Source organism: Schistocerca serialis, chromosome 6, assembly GCF_023864345.2.
Source record: "Schistocerca serialis cubense isolate TAMUIC-IGC-003099 chromosome 6, iqSchSeri2.2, whole genome shotgun sequence".
NCBI classification, from domain to species: domain Eukaryota; kingdom Metazoa; phylum Arthropoda; class Insecta; order Orthoptera; family Acrididae; genus Schistocerca; species Schistocerca serialis.
In genome coordinates, this window is record NC_064643.1 from 343,747,548 (window position 1) to 343,773,802 (window position 26,255).

The 26,255-nt window shown below is 39.2% G+C and overlaps 1 protein-coding gene across 2 annotated transcripts in view; it reads right to left on the bottom strand.

The window, feature by feature from the left end:
- Window positions 1–4,412: 4,412 nt before the first annotated feature.
- Window positions 4,413–26,255, bottom strand: part of LOC126484148 (ataxin-10) — a 97,527-nt gene continuing 75,684 nt past the window's right edge. For both annotated transcript variants that reach the window (XM_050107545.1, XM_050107546.1), the window contains 4 exons: window positions 20,937–21,127; window positions 19,373–19,436; window positions 10,247–10,466; window positions 4,413–4,792 (listed from right to left, as the gene is read on the bottom strand). In XM_050107545.1, coding sequence (XP_049963502.1) covers window positions 10,285–10,466; window positions 19,373–19,436; window positions 20,937–21,127 — 437 coding nt within the window. In that variant the 3' untranslated portion in view covers window positions 4,413–4,792; window positions 10,247–10,284. The remainder of the gene's footprint in view (window positions 4,793–10,246; window positions 10,467–19,372; window positions 19,437–20,936; window positions 21,128–26,255) is intronic.

The window sequence follows — 26,255 nt, forward strand, 5'->3', positions numbered from 1 at the left end:
CTCCCATTTCATCTTCATCTACATCCTCTTCCATTTCCATAATATTGTCCTCAAGTACATCGCCCTTGTATAGACCCTCTATATACTCCTTCCACCGTTCTGCTTTCCCTTCTTTGCTTAGAACTGGGTTTCCATCTGAGCTCTTGATATTCATACAAGTCGTTCTCTTATCTCCAAAGGTCTCTTTAATTTTCCTGTAGGCAGTATCTATCTTACCCCTAGTGAGATAGGCCTCTACATCCTTACATTTGTCCTCTAGCCATCCCTGCTTAGCCATTTTGCACTTCCTGTCGATCTCATTTTTGAGACGTTTGTATTCCTTTTTGCCTGCTTCATTTATTGCATTTTTATATTTTCTCCTTTCATCAATTAAATTCAATATTTCTTCTGTTACCCAAGGATTTCTACTAGCCCTCGTCTTTTTACCTACTTGATCCTCTGCTGCCTTCGCTACTTCATCCCTCAAAGCTGCCCATTCTTCTTCTACTGTATTTCTTTCCCCCATTCCTGTCAATTGTTCCCTTATGCTCTCTCTGAAACTCTGTACAACCTCTGGTTCTTTCAGTTTATCCAGGTCCCATCTCCTTAAATTCCCACCTTTTTGCAGTTTCTTCAGTTTTAATCTACAGGTCATAACCAATAGATTGCGGTCAGAGTCCACATCTGCCCCTGGAAATGTCTTACAATTTAAAATCTGGTTCCTAAATCTCTGTCTTACCATTATATAATCTATCTGATACCTTTTAGTATCTCCAGGGTTCTTCCATGTATACAACCTTCTTTCATGATTCTTAAACCAAGTGTTAGCTATGATTATGTTGTGCTGTGTGCAAAATTCTACCAGGCGGCTTCCTCTTTCATTTCTTAGCCCCAATCCATATTCACCTACTATGTTTCCTTCTCTCCCTTTTCCTACACACGAATTCCAGTCACCCATGACTATTAAATTTTCGTCTCCCTTCACAATCTGAATAATTTCTTTTATTTCATCATACATTTCTTCAATTTCTTCGTCATCTGCAGAGCTAGTTGGCATATAAACTTGTACTACTGTAGTAGGTGTGGGCTTCGTATCTATCTTGGCCACAATAATGCGTTCACTATGCTGTTTGTAGTAGCTTACCCGCATTCCTATTTTCCTATTCATTATTAAACCTACTCCTGCATTACCCCTATTTGATTTTGTGTTTATAACCCTGTAGTCACCTGACCAGAAGTCTTGTTCCTCCTGCCACCGAACTTCACTAATTCCCACTATATCTAACTTTAACCTATCCATTTCCCTTTTTAAATTTTCTAACCTACCTGCCCGATTAAGGGATCTGACATTCCACGCTCCGATCCGTAGAACGCCAGTTTTCTTTCTCCTGATAATGACATCCTCTTGAGTAGTCCCCGCCCGGAGATCCGAATGGGGGACTATTTTACCTCCGGAATATTTTACCCAAGAGGACGCCATCATCATTTAATCATACAGTAAAGCTGCATGCCCTCGGGAAAAATTACGGCTGTAGTTTCCCCTTGCTTTCAGCCGTTCGCAGTACCAGCACAGCAAGGCCGTTTTGGTTATTGTTACAAGGCCAGATCAGTCAATCATCCAGACTGTTGCCCCTGCAACTACTGAAAAGGCTGCTGCCCCTCTTCAGGAACCACACGTTTGTCTGGCCTCTCAACAGATACCCCTCCGTTGTGGTTGCACCTACGGTACGGCTATCTGTATCGCTGAGGCACGCAAGCCTCCCCACCAACGGCAAGGTCCATGGTTCATGGGGGGGGGGGTAATTTACATAAAACATACAGAAAATCACCCAGGGCCATATAAAATTATTGTTGTACCCAGGTTTGTCATTGTATTAGTAATCGTTATATGGAGGTTTGACTGTAGAAAGGCCATAATAATTCAAGATCTGACATTACTTGCTTTCTACAAAAAATACTGTAATACACTCCTGGAAATTGAAATAAGAACACCGTGAATTCATTGTCCCAGGAAGGGGAAACTTTATTGACACATTCCTGGGGTCAGATACATCACATGATCACACTGACAGAACCACAGGCACATAGACACAGGCAACAGAGCATGCACAATGTCGGCACTAGTACAGTGTATATCCACCTTTCGCAGCAATGCAGGCTGCTATTCTCCCATGGAGACGATCGTAGAGATGCTGGATGTAGTCCTGTGGAACGGCTTGCCATGCCATTTCCACCTGGCGCCTCAGTTGGACCAGCGTTCGTGCTGGACGTGCAGACCGCGTGAGACGACGCTTCATCCAGTCCCAAACATGCTCAATGGGGGACAGATCCGGAGATCTTGCTGGCCAGGGTGGTTGACTTACACCTTCTAGAGCACGTTGGGTGGCACGGGATACATGCGGACGTGCATTGTCCTGTTGGAACAGCAAGTTCCCTTGCCGGTCTAGGAATGGTAGAACGATGGGTTCGATGACGGTTTGGATGTACCGTGCACTATTCAGTGTCCCCTCGACGATCACCAGTGGTGTTCGGCCAGTGTTGGAGATCGCTCCCCACACCATGATGCCGGGTGTTGGCCCTGTGTGCCTCGGTCGTATGCAGTCCTGATTGTGGCGCTCACCTGCACGGCGCCAAACACGCATACGACCATCATTGGCACCAAGGCAGAAGCGACTCTCATCGCTGAAGACGACACGTCTCCATTCGTCCCTCCATTCACACCTGTCGCGACACCACTGGAGGCGGGCTGCACGATGTTGGGGCGTGAGCGGAAGACGGCCTAACGGTGTGCGGGACCGTAGCCCAGCTTCATGGAGACGGTTGCGAATGGTCCTCGCCGATACCCCAGGAGCAACAGTGTCCCTAATTTGCTGGGAAGTGGCGGTGCGGTCCCCTACGGCACTGCGTAGGATGCTACGGTCTTGGCGTGCATCCGTGCGTCGCTGCGGTCCGGTCCCAGGTCGACGGGCACGTGCACCTTGCGCCGACCACTGGCGACAACATCGATGTACTGTGGAGACCTCACGCCCCACGTGTTGAGCAATTCGGCGGTACGTCCGCCCGGCCTCCCGCATGCCCACTATACGCCCTCGCTCAAAGTCCGTCAACTGCACATACGGTTCACGTCCACGCTGTCGCGGCATGCTACCAGTGTTAAAGACTGCGATGGAGCTCCGTATGCCACGGCAAACTGGCTGACACTGACGGCGGCGGTGCACAAATGCTGCGCAGCTAGCGCCATTCGACGGCCAACACCGCGGTTCCTGGTGTGTCCGCTGTGCCGTGCGTGTGATCATTGCTTGTACAGCCCTCTCGCAGTGTCCGGAGCAAGTATGGTGGGTCTGACACACCGGTGTCAATGTGTTCCTTTTTCCATTTCCGGGAGTGTATTTGAAGGAAAGTCCTTAAAAATCTGACCACCATCATAGAAATTAATGTTGTCAATAATAAAATCAAAATCCATAATCATCTGACAGGTATGTCTTCAAGAAGATAGGCATTTCAATTGCACATTCACAACATACACATTTGCTAATGAAATTTGTCAAACAATCCATAACAATTTCAGAAGACAAGCTATAACAGTAGAAGAAAAAATGACTTATTACTCATTGTGACCACCTTCAAAGCCAAATGGTTAGCACTGTTGATTTCAGCACGGAAAGGTTCCGTTCCCAGTACCTCCTCAGATTTTTGTAGGCATGGGCGATTGGAATGGGGTCTACTCATCACCCTGAGGCGAAATGAGGAGCTGCATGAATAAAGAAGCAGTGGCATCATCAAGGTTCATCTGCTGGAAATAGTGGCTGGAGGATTTTGCGACACGATCACACATCCCACAACCATAGTGTGTTCTTTGTACTGCTTGTAGGCAGCAAATGGCAACTTGGAATAGGCCACAGGCCTAATCAGTGACAGATGTTTATATTTATTACTCATTGTGATTGATGCGTAGCCAAAGGATAGAAATAAGTCTATTTGTGAGCTTTGGATGCAGTATTCATTATCCCACAGAATGCTGCAGTGTATTTTGTCCAGCCAGTATTGGAGTTCAGTAAGTTTGCCCCTTAAATTACTACATAATGGAACAGTATTTACATGGTGTCTATTGCATTTACCTACTTATAATGTGATTTTTATTATGTTTTCCAATCCTCTTTGTCTTGATTAAGCCCAGAGTGTGTTCTACTTGTTCAGCAGTCTATGCTTTAATGATCTGAGTCTAAATATAGAGGCATATATTCTAGCTTGTCACTGCAAATGACTGTACCATTTACCACAACAGGCAGTTTCTTGGTTACCAAAGTCTTCCCTCATCTACCTGCGTGCTGTCCATATCATTCTCAGTCATCTGGTGTTTACTAATAATGCACCAGTTTGTGTAAACATTCACAGTCTACAGGAGGATTTGGATGAAAACAAAGGAAACACTGACACTGAGAAACAGTCCAATTTATTCTAAGAACATCGCACATAAGTCAGAATGCTTGCTATCACATTTCATCCAGTGAAATAACATTATATCAGGTGCCCAGCTGACAGTGTGCACAGGAATGATTATGAAAACTTGCACTGCAAGAAATAGTGTTATTTATGACACAGTTCATAACATGATTCTCAGCCTAAATATGATCTGCAGTTCATATTAACCATTTGTTCAGCATTTAGCAAAGGAATTCCCAAAATATATTCTTTGGAGAATCAGATTTTGGCTCAAACATGACAAGATGTATGATGGGCGTTACGATACAAGTCATTTACCTGACCATCTCCAGCTGCCATTTAAGGACACACTTAGTGGCCTGGCATCATCCTGTAAAGAAAAGAAAGTAGGATATTTTCAAAATAAAAATCTTTGGACAATACCCTCAGCTGTTTGGTGTCTGATAATAAAGGCAGGAACCTGTTATGGATACTGCAGTCATTATAAATGAGCCAATAGCTCAGCTGGACAAGTGTGAAGGGGGAAATTGCTCTTTGCTTTGTAAAAGGAACTAGCTTGGCATGTAACCACCTTAGTACAGGAAAATTAGGTATATCTGGATGGTCATACTTGGATACTTGATCTTCATTTATAAAGTCCAGTGACATAACTGCTACATCACTTATCCTTAATTTTTTTAAAAAGAGAAGTTACACATTTTTAATAAATTGTGAGAGATGTCAAGAACGAAAAGTGAATTACAGTCAATAAATACATACGGAAATGCACACTAGCTGGCTCCTAGAACTGCTAGTTCCCTCTTTGGGAATGTGTGTGTGAGAGAGAGAGAGAGAGAGAGAGAGAGAGAGAGAGAGAGAGGGGGGGGGGGGGGGGGAGGTTAAAGGTTAAAAGGTAAACCAACCATGTGAAAATTGTCAGCAGATACAAAGTAAGCTGTGAGTTTCTCGTTACAGAGTTCTGAACCACTGTTACCAGGACAAATCACCAAGATTGAATAATGAAGCAAGGACCCTTCTCTCGTGCTGCAAAGCATACTGGGTCTTCACAGCACACATTTTTTGTGCCCACGAAATATTACTCGAAACCATATGATCGTTACATCATTACAAAGAAATACTTGACACTGTAAGCCAATGCCATATGTACCTACTCTCACAGGTGGCCTCTTGAAGGATTAAGTTTTGTTGATGATGTAACTGAGGGAAGAAAGAAAAATTGGGGGTTAACATCATATCCTTGACAGAGAGAGATGGAGCAAAAGCTCAAATTTGACAAGTATGGGGAAGGGAAACAGCCCTGTCCTTTTTCAAAGGATACATCCTGAAAGTCACCTTCAGGAATTCGATGAAATTGTGGAAAGCCTACATTTTAATAGCCAGATGGGGGATTTGAACCCCCAATCTTTCAAAAGACTAGTCTGATGCCTTAACTAATGTACTATTTTGCTCAGTTGCAGCTCAAATTTTGCAGTATAGTCACATAGTATTAGTTTAATATGAAGATTAGCTACAATATTATGTTCTGGTAGTAAGAGAGTTTAAGGGGCATTACATGCAAAAACCTTATGTCAAGCAACAGAATACAAAAGAATATTACGTCACAGTCTGAAAAAAAAAAGAAAAAAATATGTACATGGCATCTGGATTTGAGATCTAAATAATAATGGCATGTCCAATGCACACACAATAGAATGCACATACCACACTCTAAGAAACTATTCTGCAATCACTTTCTGAGACAATAACAAGCACAGTATGTACCCCGTCCATCTACCCTCCTGGCTGGACCATCTCTTTCAACCTTGAGTTCTACCTGCTCCTTTCCGACGTGTTAAAAATTTTCCTTTATCCTTCTTTTCTAAAATACCTGAATTCTCAAAGTTTCCTACTCCATTTTGTGTTTGTTTCATATATAATGCTGGATTCTTTCTGCTACGTATAGTTCCTATCTCTAAACACACTCATTAAGATATTTTAAATTAAAAAGAAACAAACACCATTTATCCCTAAATAACATTATCCTTCACTTCTACATCAAACATTTAAAATGTCTAGATCAACTATTGCAACATACTAATGAATCACAAGTTCTTTTTGGAAAACACCACAAAGCCAAAAAGTAACATTTAACTTTAGACTGACTGAGATGCAAGGTGTTTTCATAATATTGAAAAGAAGAAACTACGTCATTACTGACATTTATGGCTTAAATTCAGCAGCATTAAAATGTGAACGAGTTTATCCAGCAGGACTGCTTGCACATATAGTACATACATGTACAGGTCTTTTGCAAGTTCAGTTCTTATGGGCACTGAAGTTTGCAAACATTATTCCAGACCACAAGGAAAGTAGCCTCTGACAACTATCAGCTGTGCCATTTACCCTTATGTTGGCAAAAATGATGGGAGCCATACTAAACAGACAAACTTGTACAAATAAAATCAACTGCAATGGCCAATTTGTTTTTAGATCAGGTTTTAACACAGTTAAAGATGTCTGTCATTTCCAAACATAAGCAATTTGAAAACATATTAGTTATTAAGAGTACAAAACAGGCTTTTTGACTTACCAAAAACTTTTGAAACTGTGTTCCATGAAATACTATTGAACAAGGTACATTTCTATAGAATTATAGAATATGCCATTAAATGGATGAAATCTTAATAAAAATGCAAATTGTTGAAATTAACAGCACAGAGTGTGCCTACAGAGCAAATTAGTGTCTGTCAAGGTTCTATACTGGATTCAATATTATTTATGTTAATAACTTGTGAGTAGAAGGTGCCATTATATTACATGATCAGTAGATGCAGATTATCTTGACACTTTATAACATCAGAAAAAATAGCAAAGTATCAATATGAAGTAGAGAAAACTACTGTTGCGGTTGAATCAACCAAGACGAAGTACATAACCTATATATTTCATAGAAGCTTATATTAATGGAAGAATGTAACTGCTGTTAATTTCCTTGGGATGACAACCAATTCCAAATTGTTTTGAGATAATCATTTAGAGATGGAGGTATGCAAAATTGGTAACAGCATATTTGTTCTCAGAGTTATTTATTATCCCTCAATATGTAATCACATAACGGAGGGTGTCGTTATGTGGGGTCATGAAAGGAAGGATGGTTCAAAAAGAGAATTGGTATTGAAATGATTGGAAAATTTTTGTTTGTTGGTTGGTGACATTGATTTGATTCGTTTCCATTTCCAGGAACATTCCAATTGCTGACTCAGTTTGAATTTCTCACATTCAGTGTCTAACCTTGGAGAAGTTCACTTGTGTGCAACATATGCTAATCATGAGAAAGTTTTATCAGAATGGAGAAAGTTAGGCAGCAGTGTCAGGTGACTTTGTTGTAATGAGGAACCAAATGAATCAACAGCTCGCAAGCTTATGAAAAAGTTATTTTGAGACAGGTTCAACAGTGAATCTTAAAAATCCTTGACCGATCATTGTGGTGGTTCATGACAGTGTGGCTGTTACCCCAATGAAATCAATTCGTCACCATTCCCAACAATTGGGCTTAAGCTTTTCTTCAGTACAGACAATTCTCCAGTATGATCTACATTACCACCCCTACAAAATTCAGCTGACACAGCAGCTGGAACGGTTGCCTCATGAGAACAGACAATCGTTTGTTGGCTGGGTTCTGAGAGGACGAAAGCTTCACAAACAAAATCATCTTCAGTGAAGAAGATGATGTAAATAAGCAGATCAGCCATATGTGTGTGTCAGAAAATCCTTGCATAATCCAAGAAAGGGAAACGCAGTTTGGCGCAGCTTTTGGTTGGGCAGCATCATTGGCCCTCGTTTTTTCAAGTTGATGTAGAACAGGATGTGACAGTCAATGGAAACTGATACTGTACAATTATAAGGGAATTTTGTGGCCTCATTTGGATGGAATGGATATTTAAGAGTTGTGGTTTCAGCAGGATGGTGCCACTTGCCATACTTCCCACAAAAACAATTATGTTTCTCTATAAGCAGTTCCCGGATCACCTCATTTTGTGCAATGCTGATCATCAATGGCCACCAACATCATGTGACTTAACTCTTTGTGACTTTTTCCTTTGGAGTCATCTTAAGCCAGTGCTGTATATCAATAAACCCAGAAAACATCCACGACTTGAAGTCAGCCAAATGGATGTTGAAACTTTTAGTGCAGTCATATAAATTTCATGGACAGTGTTCTTGCATGACAGCACAGTAGAGGCGGTCGTAAGCATCTCATTTTTCATACATGAAATGGGAATGTTACATGAATATGTTTATGTCTTTTGTTTGTGTTTTTTGTACTAATAAACTTCTTACTTTGATATATCAAAACCTTTGCTCTTTTTGAACCATCCTATACATAGAAGTAATGTTTTTAAATTACAGAAAGTGGCACTTAGGATAGTACACAGATGGTACCCAGAAAACTTGAAATTATGACTCTACTACCACTTATTTTATAGTATTATTGTATAAAGATAATTGAGAAACTACCTAGAGTGTGGCGTGTGCCACATGCACAATATCAAGAACAAATATGACTTGATGTCATTCCTTGGAAGCAAATAGCAGCACCAGTTGCACTTTTGTTTTTGATCATCAGAACCTGTTTTGGCCACCAGAGCCATTTGCCAGTGGTTATGAGTCTGTCATCATGGGGGTACATAAACAGTGTGTCTTTGTACTCCCACGAAGGTACACTCATAACCACTGGAAAATGGCCCATAGAAATATGTAGAAGTGTTCTAAGAATAAATAAATCAAATCCTAACATCTCAACGTATTAGGAACCTACCAATTCAGCAGTTTAAAGGGAAGATAATAAAATTTATATTAGAACTGAGAACTCATGAAGTTGATCAATTTCTGATATTTGCAAAGAAAATGGTTTGACTGAAATGTGTGCATGCTAATATTTTCAGGGTACTATGCACTAGTTATCATTAACATAATGTTCTCTTTATTTCAGAGATTATATGTATCTCTCACATATTCTTGACATGACTGTAATGAAAATGTACACAATTAAAGGTGCGCTTCTGCAAGTCCAGCCAAGTTGTTGTTTGCAAGAATAAAAATTAATTAATTCATTCATTCTTCATCTTTAACTGTACTTCACAAAACTGAAAGACAGTAATTTAACTGTCACAATACTGGGGTGGGGGTGGGGAGAGGGGGTTGCTTTATTCACACCCTTCGAAAATATTGTAATCTAATCGTATAATTTATATTTTAAAATTTAAAAATTTTTATTGTTTTCAATGATTTCTTATAGCATATTCCATAATTGTTTTGAATTTTTTGTAACACATGACCGAAAATTTTAAGTCTTAGTAGCAAATGTGACTTTCTGCAACAAATGTCATATTCCTATTTTCAAGTTCTGGATGCTTCTTACTTGTGTATATATCTTTAAATAGTATGCTGTGAAAATAACTCAACAAAAATTAATTAAATCTCTACTTTTTATAATTTTTTCTGCGGTGGTCATAAGGAACCCCTCCTGTCTGCACACACTTTACAGAAAATGTGTTGGAACTGCTAAGATCGTGTGAAAAGATAATTTCAAATGTTGATGATAAAAGTTAACATCAATTACAACAATTTGTTTTCGCTTTAATTTTTTTGGTTTTTTTAATTTTAATTTTTATTTTTTTATGGGTATTAAGTACCCCACTCTCTCTTGGTAATACATGCTATGGAAAATTTGTTGGTATTGCTGGGGTTGAACGTGACATCCAACTTCAGTTCATAGTTCTATTATAAAAATTCACACATAACATTATGCTATTTAAATATACATAATTTGTTTTAAACTTACCAAATAATTAGCCACTTCCCAAAAAGTATGTTGTGAATTCAACGAGGCAGTGGTGCAATGCCAACCCCACCATCAGCTCCTGAATGGAGAGTGAGGCCAATCTGGTTCAGTGTTGTTGCATCAATTTCACCCTTCTTTGTCATTCCTGCAATGACTTCCTGGCATTCCTTATTATCTTCACACAAATTACGAATTGCAAGGATAGCCCACTGCATCACAACTAATGAACATTAAGGATTTTAATTTTTTTTTTCCTCTTAAGCATGAGTTTAACAACAGCACACACAGATTACGGTCATATACATCTTCTGTTCAGTTTCTTCTCAACTGCAGTGAACATACTTAATAAACAATATCGTTACAGCTGTGTGTATTTCAGTTAACATAACATGTTTATAGCAAAGCATCATTTCTGCCATTGTGTGTTCTCAGCATGCCATTCCATGAAAGAAAATTGTTTAGTAGAAAAACAAGTTTATCCTTAAAGCTGTGAAATAAAATAGTGGTGACGTATAACTATCGTGTAACACAAAACTATCCTGTGCCCATGTAGGGTTGTTAGATATCCCATCAGGCACCTCCCAAGGTGGTGGGAAGGAGAAAGCCTGCCAGATATTGGTGGTCCTGGGGAAATTAAATATCCAAGGCAGACCAATTACTAGCACAGTCCTAAACCCAGTAGTGTGTGTAATGGCATCCAGAGGCTAGTGGTCAGCTTCTGTTCACCAAGTTGGTGTAGCTGCTACAAATATGTCTTGATCTAAAGAATCAATTCTTTTAACCACTGTGATCTCCAACTACATTGCCACAACTACCTTTAAGTTGAAAATGCTGTGGTGGAACACTAGGAATGATATCCACTACCTCATGTCCCAGTAAATGTACTGGGCTTTTTCCTTGTTATCAGATCCTGGGAGGATCAGGAACATCACTAAAACAAGAAGAGCCAGTGCTTCTCAAAACCTCGTCACAAACACTATACTGGAACACTCAACACGAATACACTGATCAAACTAGTCAAACTTAAACAGCTTACTGATACACTAGAAAAATTTTACATCAACATCCTCTGAACCCAAGAGACATGTTTCACAGATGAAAACCACTTTAACACAGAAAACTACAGGGTATGCAAAGGAAAACCAGCTGTCAGAAGGCAAACACCAACAATGCTTGGCATAGGATTTTTCATACAAAAATTAGTCACAGACAGCATCTCAGATTTCAATTCAATATCAGAAAGGATATCCACAGTAACATTCAAATCACAAAACAAAAGAGATACAATCATCAACACACATCCATTGACAAATGACCACAACAGAAAGAAATTGCAAGAAGTCTAAGACTTTTGGGAAGACATGGAAGAAATAAACAAAATACTAGAAAGACATGTTAAAATTGTATTAGGAGACATCAATGCACAACTACGCAAAGAGAAAAAGTACAAGCAAATCGCAGGATCACATACAGTGCACAAGCGCACAAACAGGGATGCAGAACATATCAAATTATTGTCAACATTTTAATTTAAAATTTATATCAATGCAATTTCAAAAGCCAATATAAAACCACACACCATGGAAGATGACCCTCCCCCTAAAAAAAAGGGGGGGGGGGGGGGAGAATTCCAACTAGATCATCTAGCAAAAGCAAATAAAAAATACAATGAAAATTTTGAACATGAGAACATGCAAAAGGTTCTTAGAGTCTTTGAGTTTGTAGCCATCACTCGCTACAAATAAATATTACGGCAATTCCCATAAATGGAAAGACAACACAGAACAAAATAAGACCAGACCATGAATACTTCAAAATCAACAAACAAAATTATTGATGAAGTTAATCAAAATACAATAGAAAATTGGACAGACCTTGCAATCACAGCTCAGAAGGCAATTAACTGGGGTCAACCTCCCAGGAAACTTAAACACAGATGATGGAACAAACTTGTGATTAGGGTATTGAACGAAGAATCTACAACAACATTCTACATGGCAGGATTTCCACACAATTCTCAAACAATCTTCAGAATATATTAGAGGAGTTAAAAGAGCATATAAATAAAGCAGAGTAAACAAAACTGAGGAAGACTTCAAGAGGAATATTGAGAAATTCCTACAGAATATTCAGGGAAAATATAACAGTTTATCAGCACCCAAATATCTGCTTTAAAAGAACCGATAGGTCTCTAGAAACAAATATTACTCTGAAAAATTCTCAAAATATACTTTGATAAACTCCTCAACTGTAAGAAGCATACAAAAAAGTTAAAATTCACAAAAATGATACCAAATCCAGGTTCGAATCCACCCTCAATCACAGAGACAGATGAGGTTATAAAACAATTTAATAGCAACAGAGTCTCAGTAGGAGTTGGCATTAGTGCCATGATCTGGAAACTCAAAGATCAAAATATCACAAAGAAAATTCATAAAATTCTCACAGAAATATGGATTACAGAGAAAATACCATAGGAATGGTAATGTGTACTGATCCAGCCACTGCACAGAAAAGCCAACAAGACACCCTAATAACTAGAGATTTTTTCATTATTACTGGTCACTTACAAAATTCCGTCCAAAAGATTACTCATCTAGCAGCACAAGCTGACAAAAAAGATAGGTCAATAACAAGTAGGCTTCAGAAAAGGAAAATCATGTACTGAGCAGATTTTGAACCTCCAAACACTCCTGAAGGTCAGACAAACTAACAACACGAAACTTCCTGGCAGATTAAAACTGTGTGCCCGATCGAGACTCGAACTCGGGACCTTTGCCTTTCGCGGGCAAGTGCTCACCAACTGAGCCACCGAAGCACGACTCACGCCCGGTACTCACAGCTTTACTTCTGCCAGTACCTCGTCTCCTACCTTCCAAACTAACAACACTGTAGTCACATTTGCTAACATTAAGAAGTCCTATAACATCATAGAAAGGGAGAAATTCTTTGACACACTAGAAGACTACGGAATATACAGGAAAAATAGGGCACTCATACAAGCGACACCACATCCAAAATAAAATTTATGGGAGAACTCTCAACCATATGAGATACATATAGGAGTCAGACAATGAAATGGGTTCTCAGCACTTTTATTCAATGTGATCTTGGACAAAATTATCAAACAATGAAAACAGAAAGTAAAAGGGATTCTGTTAGGAAAGGCCTGTGTAATCAAAACAATCATGTAATGTCTGGCATTTGCAGATGACATGGCAATACTCAGCAACAAAAGACAAGAAGCACTGGAATACTTACATGAACTCCCTGCCAAAACAGGTCCACAGACGTCATACGAGAAAATGCTATAAACAGAAAGGAAGGACAACACTACACACGCCATGCACACAAAATACAGAAATATTAAAAGAATGGAAAAGTCCAAGTATCTATGGGAATATATGGGTGTTTGTTTTAACTTGGAACAACTAGATATTTAGAAATATATGCAACATGCAAAAAATATCCAGTTTAAAAGTTAATATTTTCAAAGGGACATCCGCCTGTACTAAAACTGTCTCCCCCCTCCCCTATAACCCCTGAACATCCTTATGGGGGGCAACTCCTTTTTTTCCAGAAGAGAACTCCTGGCCGCCCCCCCCCCCCTCCCCTTCCCTTCCATTTTAATCACAGATTCAGATTCTACACCAAAAAATAGGTATGGTTTACCCAAAGAATTTCTTTCCACATGTCTCAAAGCAATTTAATCAACAAAATTCAGTTTTGCCAGTTTTTGAAATTACACATCAAACTCATTTGATTCTGCATTACATTTCTGATAAAAATGTAGGCTTCTACTGTTCTGAATAGATGCTACTTTCGTTAAAAATTTAATTTATTTTTGCAAATTTGATTATACAATAGAACTTTTATGTTTAGACATTTAAAAGTCTTTCACATAAGATACTTTTAACATAATGAAGTTTTCTGCTCCCTTCGGAGTTCAGTTTGATGAATCCCCACACCATCAGGATGTCTGATTTCAGTGAGTCCCCTCAGATCTCACTGTCCGAGTGACAGGTTTTGGTGTGTTCTTTTCCATTACTCTTGCTACAGGGCTACTGGAGATTACAGTGTGCAACTATTGTAAAGAAAACAGTTCATAATTAGTGACAGAAGCACTTGCCATGGATACACACATACTGAGTGAACTCTCACATGGATGGCCCACCACTCAGCACCCCCACATGTGGTGCACTCTCGTGCCAGCTCCCCTCCCCCCAATTCCTGCACCTCCCACAGTGTCAGCACCTTTATAAGCATGAACACCAAATGACTCAGCACCATTCCTCTCCACAAAGACTTTTCTGGCACATTTGAAATGATGGACATTTTATCTGTAGAACAGAGAATTGAAACAATTTTAATTTATGGCAAGACTGCAAGAAATTTAGATGCTGCTGTTGCTCTTTATGCTTCAAGATTTGCTGATATGCCACAGTCTCCTACAACTACTTATCATGTTGTAAAACAATTTCCTACCAAAGGAAATATGGCATCTAAGAAAAGGAACTTTTAGACCAATTCTTACAGGAAACAGCAGTAAACAAATTGCAGCACTAACTGCAGCAGCTTGTAGTCCACATGTGAATACCTGAGACTTATCTCATCAGTCAGAAATTGCTCATACAATTATTTGGGCAATCCTAAAACATCAAAAATACTATCCCTGCCAAGTCACACACACTGAGAACTTCATGGGAATGATTTTTATATTCAAACTGGAAAACTTGCGCAATTACAAAGAGACCCACAGTTTTTTTTTTTTTTTTTTTTTTTTTTTTTCTCTCCAAACAGCATTCGTCAATGAACCAACTTTCACACACCACGGCACACATGCATTATTGGAGTGCAGAAAACTCCTGATTAATCAGCATCCTTTGTCTGTTAACATTTGGTGCTGCATCATAGGCAACAAAGTAATTGGCCCTTTATTTTTGGCAGGCTCACTGAAGAGAGAAATATATCGTAACTCATAGAAATATGAGCAACTGATTCTGTTGGAAGATGTCCCCTCATAGTATGATAGAATGTGTAACTTCAACTAGATGGGTTCTCTAGCACATTATTCCACAATAGCCCAAGAACATTAAATCACAACTTCAGTGGCCACTGGATTGGTAGAAGTGGTCCAGTAGAGTGGCCAGCCAGATCACCTGACCTTACATCATCAGATTTTTTCTAGTGGCATTATCTTGAAGACTAAATGCATGCAGAAGTACCAATTAATCAATAGAACATGTCACAAATGCTTGTACAAAAACTACAGTAGTCACACTCTTAAATGGTGACCATGAATTCCAAGCAAAAATTAATAAATGTATCAAAATGGAAGGTCATCATTTTTAGCATTTCTTGTGAAAGGCAATAATGGTGTAAGCCAAGGAGACACACCAAAATCGAACACCCTGATTGGAACAGGAAACTATTATATCCATGTCATTTTTCCTGGGTAGTGCTAAAAGGAGTTTATTAACCATACATTTAAATGTGTAACTGTAAAAGTTCTTCTGTACAATAAAAATTACAAAATTAAATTTTTAACAAAAGTACCAATTGTCCAGAACAAAAAATTGCATTTTTATAGCATATATAAAGTAAAATCAAATGAGTCAATTCATAATTGCAAAATTTTGTTGGTTACAACACCATCTACCATGAGTGAAAAGAATTTTTTTAGTAAACCCTAGCTATTTTCTGGTGCAAAATTCAAATCTGCAATAAGGAGCAGGGGGAGGTGGTTCTCATTTGAAAATAAAAAATTGACCCGCAATAATTGTGGTGGGAGGGGGGTTTAGGTGGTGGCCAGATTCAGCACAGACTGGTGTTCCCTTCATAAATATTAACTTTTAATTTGAACCAATTTTTCATACATTGCATACCTCTCAAGATATTTAGTTGTTCCAAGTAAAAACAAACATTCTTTACACAAATAGGAGGCTCAAACAAGGCAGCCAACATAAAAAGAACAGAGAAACATCATAAACTGTAAAAAATTCACATGAATACAGTACAACAGGCCAAACTCAGGCAACACAAAACAGTCGAACTGTCAGAAGCACACTGCACATCAGAAATTACCAGAATTAGAGCATCAACCATCACAGAGACAGAAAAAATAAAAAATAGAACGTAAAACCCTTGGGGGGGGGAGGGGGGGGGGGAGAGGAGTTGGATATATACACAGGGATGATACATGGATGATGAGCCCAACCAAAGAATGATACGAATACACAGACAAGCTCACAGACACGATCCAAAAAGCCGACTACCATTCTATGGACACATACCTAAAATGAACAAGACTCATAAAGAGGGTTTCTGACAAAAACTGAGTTGTTTTGGATATCAGCCTTACGCAAACACAATTAGTTTATTTTTATATTTACCCAAACATGTTTCAATACCAATGTGTCATCGTCTGTGGGTCAAATTTTTATTTCTGTAAAGTACATTTATCACATTTGTAATAATCTAACTGCTGCAGGCCTAAGAAATACAACATTTGCAATTTGCTTCATTTTGTTTGGACACTCACCTTAAAATTACATCGCTAACTGAATTGTATTATTATACATTGATTTTAGTGCTCGTTTCATCGATTTTTGACAGCAAGTCATCTGCAAATTAGCCATGAAGAAAATTATTGTGTATTTGTGGAGAGCTGTTTCGAAGGTAGAGGTTATGAGGTTATGTACGTTTCTGTACTTTCACTTTCCATCCTGTTTTGTGTCCCTGGTTGGTGTGTCAATCATCTGCTGTTTAGTGCGTTGCTTTCACTCAGTTTTTTACAAATTTCCACTTACTACTTCACCTCACATGCACTTACACAAAATGTGGTGAAATGTGATCTCTGCAGACACTTCTGACAACATCCTCAGTGAGAGGTGTCATGTTATCGTCGTTTCTCATTTGTTCATCATTGGTCTTTTGTTTGTTATTGTGTGATAATTTCATAGCCTGCTTCACTGTTTGATGGAAGCACTACTCTGTCAAATGTGAGAAAAAGAGTGCCGCCTGTGGGCACTAAGGATGCTTCTACCTTTTTCATTACCCGATGGATTGCAAGGACGCCCTGATCAGAGAGGTACCTTTGGATTTCTGCCTCGGCCAGATCATCGAGCAGCCTAGTATAAATAACACCACATGAAGAATTCAGCATTTGATGGGCCTTGACATGAATAAGATAGCTGTGGAGGAGTGCAGCTGCAAGCAGTTGTTGAGCTCGACAATCAGAAGTAGTCTCCAAATCCAAAGTGAAATTGTGTAAAGAAGAGCAGGATTTCACAGGGCCAGTAATTGCATCAACACCTTTCTAAATAATGAATGGATTTATCATAGCAAAGGACTGACCATGGTGCAGCTGGAAGGGTCTCTGAATCATAAGCCTCATTCAATTTATGTTTAGTAGACATAGACTGTGAAGATGATGATTGGCTCATTGTCAGAAAATCCCCCGTGATTGCCAGCATCTCTGATTGGGCACTCCTTCCAACTGGGGTCCCCCCCCCCCCTCCCTCAGAGGGCGGATGCACCTACCTTAGGTCACTTGTTCACACCTTACATCACACCTCCTGAACACCTGACACAGGAACCAACTGCAAATTTGGAAAAGCAACATCTCAGGCAATCATCCGTCCCCGGGCCTGATCTGTACCAGTGGTACATGCGAACCCTACCTATCAATCTGGGGCTGGGACTTACACATTACCCAGTCACCTGTTATGCATCAGATTCCTGGGCTGGCCTTCAGGAGTGCATAGGGGGGAAGAAGAAGAAAGAGGAACCTCAAACACCGAAGCAGAAGAAGGATAGGAGAAAGTGAACAAAGAAAGCACACATGGAGGAAGAAGAAAAAGAGGAACCTCAAACACCGAAGTGAGGGTGGGATAGGAGAAGGGGAATGGAAAAATAGATAAGGAATGAAAGACAGTGGAGACACTGTTCTGACGTCAGGCTACTGAAAATGCACAACACATTCGCAAAAGTGTCCCACACATGTTCCCCAAGGGAGGGGGGAAAAAGAATAGCAAGAGGACAGATATGCAGCACAGAAGCGAAAAGATGCTGCAAAGGCTGAGGCCCAGTGGAGCCAAGGACAAACCCGCCACAGGGCGGCATACAAATGTATGATAAAAGAAACGAAGACAATTTCATGTTACTATCTCACTGATTAAAACTCTACTCCCATACTCCTCAAGTACTTGGCTATGAAAATTTATAATAAATGAAAACTGTTAAACTACAGAACTATGATGATGATCCATTTATGGGGTGCTCAAATGTGCAGTCATCAGTGCCTGTACAAAGTCTCAATTTTTACATAGTCCAATCTTTGTACACAATCCAATCTAGCCACTGTCATGAATGATGATGATGATGATGATGATGATGACAACACAAACACCCAGTCCCCGGGCAGAGGAAATCCTCAACCCAGCTGGGAATTGAACCCGAGGCCCCGTGATCCAGAAGTAGCAACGCTAGCCGCTAGACCATGAGCTGTGGACCACATTACACTATGTTTACTAAAAGAATTACTTGCCATCCTTGTACAAAAATGTTATTACTCAGTCATGGAATTTTTAAATGAGACGGATTTCTTCATAAAGTAATGTAATAAATTTGTACTGATGTTTGTAAATTAAGATTACTTTAAGGATTTTTTGACACACTATGTATGGCTTCTCAGTTCCATTATTTATACTGATGAATCTCTTACACATTAAATCAATGATTTATGTATGTATGTAATGAGATAATATAATTCTGATACTGAAATACTTTTGAAAACATAGTGTTTTTAAATCTTCTCAGTGATTTGTCAGGTTTTGTGATACAGCACAAATGGACAATGCAACCATTTGCTCTACAGAGCTAGCCACACTGAATCAAGTCATATTTTTTTCCCAATTATGAACCTATTAAACAATTTGTAGACAACTTTTATTATTCTCTGATCAACATTGACTCTCAGCAAGTATTTCATACTGCTGTAATTTAAGATTATATGGTATACTATTGACAAATAAATAACACTAACTGTTTGTAAATACCATTTTAAGAAAATCTGTGTATTTGTATGACAACTGAAATACATTTATTCCTTAACATAAAGGATACATGGATTTCTTGCATCAATTTTACAGCAATCGAGGAGGAGCTGCACACCTTCAAGCTCAACAACCTGGAACAGATGTTGTCTTCAAATACACAAACAGAATAATATGCGAGGGGCTCCTGAAATTAAGACATTGAACTTTTTTCCTTTTCCCAGAATCCATTTTATTTCTCAACAGTCTCCTCTTACCTCAATAAAATCAATATTTAACTCGTTCCCTCTAAAAAAGCATAATGTTTAGGTGGTTTCAACAACCAAAGCCTATTCCCCATCCACTGAAACATGCACTGCCTGCAATTCTCTTCAGTCATCACATTAAAGGACAAGGTAAGCATTGAGACTGGTTGACAATTATCAGTATGTCTTCCTAACTGCCATGAAAATGGGTCTGACAATTGCATATTTTTTGGATATATACCTGGTGACGTCGATGTATTGCGTATGTGACTGAATACACTGCCGATATCTGAAGAACAGGATTTTAGTAATTTATTTAGGATATCAACCCTGAGAAATTTTTGCTTTCCATAGAATTAATTACACTCTTCATTTCCTTGAAGAGCATGGAGTAATTGTTATTTGTCTGTATGTGTGTGGCTTTGCTTCTCGTATGTATTCTAATATTCTATTCTTTGAACTGTCTATCCCAAACATGTGAGTTACTTCCAGCCTCGTGAAGTGCATGAGAAAAGCCAGAATATTTAGTATCAGTAACACTGCACATAACTATATGTAAGTTTTCCTTGTAATAATTACTCTTTCAATTGTAATAAGAAATGGTATCAATCAATTGATGTCACAACTACAACAATTTGGACTCCCAACTTCTGTACACTTGCTCAATTTAAATAATGGCATTAATGAGACATTCCTAGCAGACCTGCCACTGACTGTTTCCTTCAAAATTGTTCTATGGCTCTATATTCTCCTGAAACCTCTAAAAATTTACCTAGGTGTTATAAATGATTGACTTAAGCAGTTAGCCCAGCAGACAATTTCTGTACAGTATGGAAAAAATGTGTATTTCATCAGACTAAGACTTTTAATGTGAGTACATAGTAAACAATGTTCCTTAGATTGCAAGGTCACATTTTGGGGGGGTGTGTGAGTAATGATTTCACAAGTCTGCTGAGTTTATCAAGGAAATGATCATCTCATTTTCTTCCTGCAGACCTCACCTGGTAATTAAGTTGTTTAATGCCAGCTTCATAATAACTTCAGTCATTAGACAATTTCTTGGGTATATAGGAACTAAGCCACTCCATAAAACATATAAGTCTCCAAAAGTTGTCAGGTGAGAGGATTTTAAGTTCAGAAAAAGAGAGACATATGATGACTGACTGGAAAAATAGTAAATAAAGTACAGCATGTTCACACGAATCCTGTAGCTGACACTACGAAATTTATTATTAAGTACAGATATCTTCAAAATCAACTTAATTGAGTTACAGAAGTGAATGACCTTTAGAGTCAAATTAATTTGAGTTTCTGCTCAATAAATTAACCAAGTTATTCTACATATTATCCATGGAATACCATATGCAAACAATAACTTAACAAACTTACCTGGTGTTTGTTTTCTTTGTGTTTCCAACAAAGATTACCCATTAGCCGTACAAGGTCTACTTTAAAGCCAAAGGCTGGATGCTGCTGCAGAGCAGTGTCCTTTCCTTTCAAATCTAACTCAGATAGCCTCTGTATTACTGAGAAATTATTATCACCTTCCTGTCCCAGACTGTGCATGCTTTTCAGTAAAACTGTACAAAAACAATTGTATTATTAATAAATTAAGTAATGCTTTATAATGTGCATATCATGTAAAGCATTTCAATGAGCTGTCAAAGTGTATTCACATAAGATTATTGTCTGTTTGTTACTTAAGGAGTAGTACCATTGAAGTATTTGCACCACATAACCCAGAGTCACTTATCAGAGTCCTCTTGTTCTGTACTAACATGCAAGCAGAATCTCAGTTTCTGTAATGACGATGTGACAAAGAATGAATGGGCACTGTTTATGCTGAAAATTTGCAGCCCCTTACAATTTCTCCAAAAGTGATGTCATTACACTTGGAGCTGTAGTGCACTAAGAGAAGAGGGAGGAAGTGAAATGGTTGTGGCATTGCTGAAGGACATATCCTGGCATTCATCTGAAATGGTTCAGAAAAATAAATGATGATGAAGGTGTACACGCATGACAGCAAAGTCTTCAGTGCCTGTACTAAAATGTTACGAGACAAATGGGGTTAAAGGGCAAAAAAGATTAAAACCTCAACTACAAGGAAAAACAGAAACAATTCCTAAGAGCACACACACACACACACACACACACACACACACACACACACACACACACACAGAGAGAGAGAGAGAGAGAGAGAGAGAGAGAGAGAGAGAGACCATGTGTTCGGGGACAATGACCAGATTGGAGGCAGGTTGGGGTCACTTTATCTCGCCTGAGTGACTGGCATCAGGTACGTCACAACTGGATAGCTGACTTCAACAACTCCAGCTTATTGTCCCTTGCTGCCAGCCACTTCTCCTCCCACAATTTCATGGATCTCAGACAAGAACGAAATTACAGCCAGCAAGGAAATGGCACATTGTGTCACATCATGTCTTTGCAGGCCTCCTTAGTGCTCAGTCTGCTCATTCATTTTCCCAAATTCCCACATGCCCTGGTTCCCAGCAGAATACTTGCTGTTTGTCATGCATTAGTATGACCAGCTTCTCTGCTGGGTACATATGCTGCAATGATTGAAGGGCACTTAGGTAATTGGAGTATGTAACATCCACGAGATAAATTTTAGCTACAGTGCGATGAGAGGAAATTATGCCTCTAACAGTTATAAACATTATCTATTCAACATATAAAAAACAATGAAAATGATGATAAATATTAATTATTTATATAATATTTTATGATGTAATTGGACATATCAATGTGTATCATACAAAGACAATGATAATTGTAAATTCCTTTCATGATGTGCGTTTGTCTTCCTTTGTTTTTACCTTTTTGTTGGATGGCTTTTGTAGGTTGCAGACACATATCAAACTGGGGTCTGTTAAGAAATTGTAAGTATTTGTTAATTATTACTTGAGAATAGAGTTCATTATTTTTATAAATATGAGTGAATAATTATTTGTAACTTTAATTCCTCTCTCAGTAAGCATTATCAGTGTTAATTATTTCTTTCCGCTGCAAGGAGCGCAACCATTGACGATAGCGATTGGTATCACGTTTTTATCTGTTTTCCTTAGAAAAAAAATCAAATGTTTGCTTGATGAAGTCTAAATAGTACACAATACGAAAGTAAAGTTTAATAAGCGTTTCAAATACTTATCCTATTTGCTCTAACAATAGAAAGTCTCTATCGATTATCTGCCGCCATCTTAACAATTATCTCAGCGGCAAATTCAAATTACGCAACTCTGCAGACATAAATGCCGAAGGTAATGCAAATGTGTAAAAATAAATGTGCACCGGTGGTCCCGAACTCATTTTAATGAAAATAATTTGAATCAGACTGGTTCTTTAAAAACAGTGCTCATAGCACGATCCTTATAACAAACTTTTCTAGTTGATGTATGGAGCCGAAATTAATTAAGCACGAGTTGCGAAGAATATTGTTTCAGGTAACATACGTCAGTGTTGTGTGCGGCTGATATTCGGTGGTTTTAATGATCATTTTGCTGAAGATAACTGCTTCCATCATAATCAATAGTTGTATAGAATCTGTTGTATGAACTGTGATTTAGTGACACTTACCCAACTTACAGACAACACTTTAACACGACGTTAACTTGGAGTTCTTTAGCAACTTGACCAAATCTTTATCCGGGAGGAAAATTATTTAGTAATTACTCAATGTAATAAAATAAGATTATCATTTTCACTTACAAATTAGTTAAATACCAAACCACTGAATAAAACAGCGAACACCACAAGTAGAAGAGAAATGGTTTGCCTTTAAGATGCCTCATCTGCTCCAGTGCCTTCAGGATTGCATGGAACTCTGTGGAAAATATAGATGAATCCCGAAGACATGGTTGGGGAACAAGATGGAACAGCCAATGGAATACTCTTGTTTGGAGCCACCAGTGTACACAACTTTAAAACTGTGATACTCCTATCTAAAGTGTTAAAAAACAACAGAGACTGATACATAAAACGTTCAGTTCAATCTTTCTTATAATGTGTCAAGTCTAAAATAATTCTGGGCCTCTCTAAGAGCCAACATGAAGATCTGCTCCAACCCTCATATAAAACTCCACACCCGTCTCTAAAAGGCAATCCTTCCCATGAATCCCATAGGATCTAGTTGCTTGTTGTCAATGAAGAAAAAGATTTTTCATTGGTGGCCAAGCAACATTTTGATATGCAGGTGTGTATGGCATGGACAGTGTTTTACAGGTCTGTCTCACCATGAAATGTCATCGTCTGATGTAAAGTGGTTGCTCACTAGCCTCAGCCCAATGTCATGGTATATGGCTGGTTCTAAAGCCCCCCAGTGGCCAGCCGAATTCCTTCCTTCACGGTGCACCACGTCAAACATTTTTAAATAAGAGGGTCTTGCAGACCCATACAATGTGCTCCCATAATCAAGCCAAGAATCATGGAGGCCCAGTAAAACTTGAACAGACAAGTGCAGTCTGCTACCATGAATTGTGGCTAAGAAATTTTAAAATATTGAATGCTATTAGGGACCACCTTTCAGAGCCCTAATGTGTGGCCACCATGTAAGTTTAGAGTCCCAGAAAACACAATGTGTCTTTAAAATTAAGAACAGTGTTCCCACCTACAAATAACAACAGTTTGAAACAGAACATGAACAGTTTAAAAGAACACAGACAGACATCTCGATGGAGAGATTAAAATTCCTTTTCACCACCCTTTCGTCCACCAACAAATAGTCAGTTGCAACATGAGTTATTGTTGCAGGGCTTGAGGAGGAACCAAAGACACAGAAGTTGTCAACGAACAGAGAACACTGGACAGGATGTTTAACAACCAATGTGATATTATTACTACCTACATGAACACAGTCACACTTAAAAAAGAACCTTGAAGGACACTCTTCTTTCTCAAAGCAATCAGAGAGGATGTCAGCAACTTGGCACCTAAAATAGCGAGATGAGAGGAAGGACTGTATAAATACAGGAAAACATCCTCGTAAAACCCATCCCTGGAGCTACCTGTGGATAATAAGCCCCCCAGGTAGTATCATAGGCCTTTCTGAAATAAAAAATATATACTCATAAGGCGATGCCAGTGCAGGAAAGCCTGTTGTATAGCCACTTCTAGCCAGACTCCTAAGATTCAGATAACACGGTTGACCATCCACTCCAAGATTTTTACCATGCACCACTACAATAATTACTCGGGTATCTGTGTTTCTTTCCAGGTTTTAAAAGCGGAATTAAAATAACCTCTTGCCCTGAGTCACGAGAGTGTCCTGATGCCTGAATGAGGATAAAAAGGGCAAAGAGGATTTCTATGCTCCACCCAGCAAGGTGCCATAACACACTATAAGGGAACCCTATCATGACCAGGTGATGGTTCACAAGCTGCAGATAATGCAAAACCCAGGTCCCACATGGAGAAGGGGACAGCTGTATTCTTCATCAGTGGTGGAACTGAAGTCTCAACCTTCCATCTCAGCAGTCACCCTATAGCACTGGAAACCTAAACCCTGACTGGCAGTGGTGGTAACTGTGGGAAAAATAGGCCACCATTGTCTGGCCAGTGTCTCACAGGTTGGTTTGGAGACTCTTTTCCCATTATGGCAGCCATTAGGCACCTCCATCTTGTCCTAGAAATCCTCCTGATGGTCTCCCATATGACTGCTTTTAGTGAGGGCAGTTTATTGTGGTCAGGAACAGATACCACACTCTATTTTTTTGCTGTTTTTAAAAATTTTGTGGCATTTTGCTCTCACTACATATAAGGCTGCAAAGTTCTCTCTGGTTTGCTGGCATTTGAACCTACACAGAGCCACAGTCCAGATTGCAGAGCGGCATTCCTCACTCCATCAAGGAACTAGCTGCGTTTTCAGAGGGTGTGAATATTGAAGAGAAAAGCAGCGTGGTGGATCATTTGGTAATATGACCGATTCATTCCTGGACACTGTCATGGCATTCAAACACAGCAAGCTGGCTGTAAAGTGTTCAGTCACCCCTACTGATCACCCACTGTGGAACCTTTCTTTCAGGTACCACTCAGTCTGGCAGATGAATCTAGATAGGCAGGTAATTGGAGAGCATCAAAGCACATTGTGTGCATTAAAATCCTCAAAGAGGAAGAAGGGTTGGGTGGCCTGAGTAAGGATTTCACTTTAGCACTTCATGTGGATGCATGTAGAGAGAACATACTGTCAACCTATGATGCACATGCACTGATACAGCAACTCCTTGCAGGTTGGTTGTAAAGGAAAGAAGCGAGGAGTGGCGTTTGTGGAAATAGCTACTCCTCCTCTAGCTCAACACTAAGATTGTCCATTTTGTGGAGAATTTACCTTTGTAGCTCAGGGGCTCCAGTATAATATGTCCCTTGAAGACAGACGCACACACTGGTCTTCCTTGAGTTAATAGACATAATTCATCCTCTTGTGTTCTGAACCCATTCAAGTTACACGGAAGTATGGAAGCCATCGTAACTGTGAGGGTCTCCTCTGTCTTCCTCCCGCACCTCCCCCCCCCCCCCCAAATTCATTCCTCTGTGGTGGTGAGATTATAGTGGAGCAGGATGGGGAGGGGGGACGGGCGGCAGTTACTTGACACTCTGGTTCTATCAGGCAGACGTTGACACCCCTAAAATTGATAATATAGTCATTATTGTCTGATCCATCGGGCACAACCAAGCTCACATGGCCTGATGTCTTTG